Source organism: Argentina anserina, chromosome 6, assembly GCF_933775445.1.
Source record: "Argentina anserina chromosome 6, drPotAnse1.1, whole genome shotgun sequence".
In the NCBI taxonomy this organism is placed as follows: domain Eukaryota; kingdom Viridiplantae; phylum Streptophyta; class Magnoliopsida; order Rosales; family Rosaceae; genus Argentina; species Argentina anserina.
Window position 1 is genome coordinate 9,916,222 of NC_065877.1, and position 5,981 is coordinate 9,922,202.

The window sequence follows — 5,981 nt, forward strand, 5'->3', positions numbered from 1 at the left end:
ATCAACACTTTGTCCTCAACTCAAAAGTGATGGAATGCGAAATGTCTCTATTAATGAAGCGTTTTTTTTTCCTTGCTTCTTAATTTATAAAAGATTTTTCATTTTATGTGGCTGATGCAGTATACCAGCCTGCAAAGTTGAAATATCGATCTTACTTGCATATTTAGTTATATATCCCACTTATGCTTTAAGTTGTCGTGTTTAGTAATATAGTTATAGCATTTACTGGGAATATTTTGATTATTGGAAGATGTTGACAAGTTATTTTATCAGCCTAGCAGTATTTGTCATTCGGAAGAAACTGTAAGTTCGAATCCTCTCTGTTTTAGAAAGCAGCATGTGATTTGATATTGTGTCAGAGTTTTATCCAAAGATGGGTGTAAGCTAGAACCGTAATATATATGTTGCTTTTGCTTGGTGGGTATACTATAATGGTAATACTGTTAAGAATTCCTCTAAATTGGGACACTAAGGAGTAACTTTGGTTGTTAGTAGCAACAATTCATTTCATCTGCAAGGGCATTGCATATCAGCCTTGAACACTACCAATTTTCAGAACATTTAAATGTGAGAACTGGGAAGTGGGAAGTAATTTTGCCTGACAGTGAAATGATATTATTAGTTTCACTGTACATTCTCAGTTCATTTTAGTAAAGTTGGATATTGGTAAATGCACCCAATTTTAGATGAAAGAATGTACAATTTTCGGTTTTCTCCGGGTTTGCTTTGTTCATTCACAGCCAAATAATTGAAATAAATCAAATAATTGAAAACTAAAGGGAACATACCAATAATGCAACTTTCAATCATGCAACATGTTCAAACTGTAATGTGCAGCGATATACTAGAAGTTGTTTTGTAGCTATAATATTATTAAAGTTTACTAATACAGATTTACAGCTTTTGAATTGAGATTACATTTTTACAGAATGTATGCAAATTTATTGTGTTTGAAATCAAAATGTTAGTTTGCAGGAGGCAATAGGGGGTCTGCTGAAGCAAGAGACTTGTTCTGTTTTCCTTTCGTAGATAACAGAAGCCAATAGAGAAAACCAGCAGAGAAAAAGCTAACAAACCAGGCATTGTTATAGATGATCACGAATATACTTGACACCGAAGAAAGAGCCCCAACTTTCTGCAAGAAACCTGGAACCACCGGCAGAATCCCAACCACAAGAGCTGCCATGGCTGCCAAATTGTAGCCTCCTGAATAGTAGTACGCGCCATAAGGACTTACTGTGTACAAGTCCTTCATGCTTAAGTTTGTGCGCCGGACAAGATAGTAATCTGCGAGAATTATGCCTCCAATAGGACCCAACAGAGCAGAATATCCAACAAGCCAAGTGTACACAAAGCTCTCACTTGATCTAAGAAGCCTCCATGGCTGAAACGCAATGCCAAGCAAAGCTGTAACAATAGCTCCACGTCTAAATGTGAACTTTGAAGGACTAAGATTCACTAGCGCATTTGCTGGTGCCACAACATTAGCTGCAATGTTGGTTGTAAGGGTAGCAAGGCTAACACCAAAAATGGCTAGGACTATTGTTGTTAGCCCTCCAATCTCACCTAAAAGTTGGATTGGATTAGAAATGACACGCCCGAATATCACCTCAGTGGAGCATGTTACAGCTAGGCCAACAAATGTGAATGCCCCCATGAAGATAGGGAGCCCCGCCTGGCCAATGACCTGATCGGTCTGGCTCTTGGCGTATCTGGTAAAATCAGGTATGTTGAGAGCAAGAGTAGCCCAGAAGCTTATGTTTGCAGTGAGGCTAGGAAAGAAGAGTGACCAAAATTGTTGAGAGGTGAGTTTGGAGGTTATGGAAAGCATGTGACTAAAACCACCAGCCTTGACATAAGCCCAAGTCACAAGGCAGGAAGTGAGAGTGATTAGAATTGGAGCAGAGTACTTCTCAAGCTCTCTGATTCCATCCATGCCTTTCCAAACAATAGCCAACTGAGCAACCCAAAAGACAATAAAACAAGCAAACTCTAGTGGGGATGTGCCTAGCCAAGGCAGGAAATGTGACAGAGAGGAACTTTTGATTGAACTTGGGAGTAGAAGAAAGATTGCTTCACCACCAATCCACGTCTCAATTCCATACCAACCACAACCCACCAAGGCTCTAAGAAGAGTTGGGATATGAGCACCATGAATCCCAAATGAGGATCTGGCCAAAACCGGGAAAGAGATGCCGTATTTAGTCCCCGGATGACCAGTGAGGACTAGTGGTACTAGTAGTACTATGTTGGCTGCTACAACTGTAGCAATGCCTTGCCACCAAGCCATTCCAAGGTCAACTAGACTACCAGCCAAGTAATAAGTTGGCACTCCCACAACTAGGCCAATCCAAAGACTAGCCAATTCCCACCGGGAAAAACTGCGCTGCTCCGGCGTTGTAGGCTTGAGATCGTCGTTGGTGAGAGTGGGATCGGATTCAAAGTCGTCGAATTTGGGACTAGGAGTGGACTGGATTGAAGCCATGGGGGTGAAAATGGGGCTTCTAAGAGTAGGATGGTGAGCTTGTACATGGGGGGCTTGCAACTTGGTTGTCAAGTTAGTTGGAAACAAGGGAGAGGTCAGAAAGGTGGAGCAGGGTCTTGGGTTTCTGGTTAATGCCGGAAAAGGGGGATGGAGATGGAAGCTGAGACATCTGGGCACCATGATTCACTGGGATTCCTAAAGAGAGTTGAATCAATGGTATCAAATTGAGATAGATGATGTGTGGCTGCTATATGCCAATGAGAATGCTTGTTTTTGTGTGAATGAATGGGGTACCATGGAAGTCCCACAAGTTGACCATTCTATATTCTGGAGTTTAGAATCTTGGATCATGGGTTAATTAGATGGCAGATCAAGTACGCAAATCATAAGAATATATTACTTTCACAATCAAACATTTGGAAATTTCCAGGTAAACCAACACAGCTTTCTTTGTTTATTATGTTAATTACATTCAAGTCTAAAAGTTGAGCTGTATGGTTGTAGACTTGTAGTCCCGCACCAATTTCTCTTGTTGATTGCGGTCTAATGAATTCTTTCAATGTAACAAGAATCCCTCAATCAAGAAAAAATGTAACAACAATCCCCTCTTACGTTGCTACTAGTTAAGAATTACTTGTTGGGGAATTATTCACTATGCCACGATTTTATTAAGGCGCCACTGAGCAAATTATATGAAGATGTATTATTGCTACGTGACACCGTCATATCTTTGGCTGTAACAACTAAATCTTTAGATTAGATTGAGTTGTTCCCCAAAGCTAATAATGCAGCAGTGTTGTCCAATTATTATGGGTCCATAAATTCTGTGTTTTGTCTAGCTAGTTTGATTACCTACTAAATAATTAGGGTTAAATATTGTTTACACCCACACACATATACATATTGAAGTAATTGAACCAACTTGGGTGTTTTAACCTTAAAACATTGAAGGAACATGTTCCTCTGAGGCAATTATGCATTTGTAGTAGTAGGCTATTAGCAACAGATTAAAAACCTTAAGATGGGTGTCCATATAGAATGATGCAATTACTCAAGTCGTGGGAATATTGAGGCCTACGTGCATCTCCTTACTCTATCGTTCCTTCCACCTTGGGACAGAAGCTTCACTTGACTTGTATCAGGGTTACAGACACAATCAGACAATGTTTCAAAGAGGACTCACCTGTTGAACGATAGTTCCATAGTGCTCCGGTTACAATGAGCATCTGCTTCGCCGTTTGACATGGATTTCAAACATGACCGGCAGCAACAGTAGAAACCATGAATCTTTATCCAAACGAATGAGGACACAGTCCACACCGACAGCCAAAGTTATACGTAACAATCTTGTGTGCTTAACGGTCAGCATCCACCATTTCCAACTCACAGACCACAAAAGGCCACAGAAGACATAACCATAAGAGGGCACCAAGTCAAAGATTATTGGATAATCTCAACGTAAAATACACCTACTTATCACCTGTGTATTTTTCACTATGCCCTTAAGCAATCCATCTGTCCAGAATAAATATATTCAAACCAAAATTTTGTGGGTGCTTGGATATCTCCAACGACCAAATCTATGGTTGTCTCCATCACCAACAATAATATTCATGTAAATTGTTATAGTTACACTTGTCCAAGCTGTAACCATAAAACTAGAGCATTCTCAGTGTCCACCCCAGCATTGGGTACGTGTAAGCCACTTGAAGCACTCAAATCGGATCAAAACCCAGAATTATTGGAACAATCTACGAAATCAAAGTGCTATCTTTGGAAAATTCTAGTATACATCAATGTATGTTATACATCCCACATTCAACGGTCGATATTGTTTTGTAAGTGGGGTCAGAAAAATAACATTCGTTGTCAATCATTGAATGAAGGATGTATAACATATATTGATGTATAATAGATTAACCCTACCCTTTACTCCTATCTATAATTTGAACCAAGTGTCATAGCGCATATATAGTACTCCACAACTCTCTCTCTCTCTCTCTCTCTCTCTCTCTCTCTCTCTCTCTCTCTATACTCAGTCGTTTTATCTAACACATCTAACACACTTCCAGCAACGAGCTCGGATTGGCGAAACTCAGAAGTGAAATGAGCGATGGAGGACATTGCATCAAACTTCCGACCTTCTTCAGGATCCTACTTCACTCCCCTGTTGATTTCCCTGGCCGGAATAGTCTCCACTACTCTAGCAGTAATAGCATATCATTTCATAGTGGTGAAGTTCTGCATGAGGCATAGGCAAAGGCAGAGACAGAGAATACTCGAAGTGTTTTCTAATCTCTCGCCGCAAGCAAACCTCAACATCAACAACCTAAATGGGGTGGATGAGAAAGTTTTGAGCTCTATCCCAATTCTCTCTTACTCCACCAAAGACGGACAAATCGGTCTGCATCAAAGTGAATGTGTGATTTGCTTGGGTGAACTGGAAGATGGTGACATGGTAAGGCTTCTTCCCAACTGCAAACATGTGTTTCACAATCCATGCATAGACAAATGGTTCCTGCAACATACAAACTGTCCCGTTTGTAGGGCACCTATAGCCGCGCCCGTTAAATATGTAGAACCTTTGCCTGCAGATCAAGAAACCCAAGATCAAGAAGTTCGAGATCCATTTAGCAGCATCGAGTGTCCTAATTCGACTTCGAATTTGATTTTGTCTCCTAACAGTCACGAGGAATTAAGAGGTCTACTTAGCGTCCAGTTGCCAAAACCAAATCATTTGCTAAGGAATTGTGTCTCGCTTGTGCTGTTACCTATAGAAGGGAGTAATAAGCAGCAGAGGTTTGTGAATGGGTTGGAGAGGTCTTTGTCTTTGGATCTCTCACACATCCTCATAAACGTACAAAGAGAATGTGATGATCAGAAGCCCTCTTCATCATCTTCTTCTCCTCCTCCTCCTCACAATTCTAAAGCGGTTCTTGTAGAGTGTGGATCATTCAGGGAACGATCTCTCAGACAGTTCGATCGGATGTCGACAGTGTTAATACGATCTCTCTCGCAGTTGCGGGTGGGGCAAAGTAGCAGCATGGCTAATGGTCGTGAAATTCTTCCTTGTTAGGATTTTCATTTTTCTTCTTTCTTATCCAAATAATATTCTACTGGGACATTTTTTTGTTTTTGTTTTCTTTGTGAAAGTAATAAGCTAGCTAGCTAGATTCACATTATGCATTCCTTCAATCAAAAACAAGAACGACATTAGGCATTTTCTTCTACTTCAACAAAAGCTAGAATGAGTGCCTGTTGTCAATCTTCTTTAACGAAGTCATAAATTAAAGCTGAAGTACGTCCAGAGACCAGAATATTACATTAACATGATAAACATAAAAAAACCCTAAAGTCAGACGGACTCATAACCTGCAAAAACTACTCATCATTATATCAAGGACACATTGAAGGAATCACTTCGCAATCGAGGCTATAGACCACGGAACACCTTGCTTCCTGAGGCAAAGACATTGTTCAATTACTAGCCTGCATT

At 40.3% G+C, this 5,981-nt stretch overlaps 2 protein-coding genes across 2 annotated transcripts; one reads left to right on the forward strand and one right to left on the reverse strand.

Moving 5' to 3' along the window:
- Positions 1-859: 859 nt before the first annotated feature.
- On the reverse strand, positions 860-2,706 carry LOC126797722 (purine-uracil permease NCS1). Its single transcript, XM_050524425.1, has one exon. It carries the CDS (start codon positions 2,663-2,665, stop codon positions 965-967), a length of 1,701 nt encoding a protein of 566 aa, XP_050380382.1. The 5' UTR covers positions 2,666-2,706; the 3' UTR covers positions 860-964.
- A 1,839-nt stretch (positions 2,707-4,545) lies between these two features.
- On the forward strand, positions 4,546-5,566 carry LOC126797756 (RING-H2 finger protein ATL5-like). The gene has a single exon (XM_050524471.1). It carries the CDS (start codon positions 4,599-4,601, stop codon positions 5,559-5,561), a length of 963 nt encoding a protein of 320 aa, XP_050380428.1. The 5' UTR covers positions 4,546-4,598; the 3' UTR covers positions 5,562-5,566.
- The last annotated feature ends 415 nt before the right edge of the window (positions 5,567-5,981 follow it).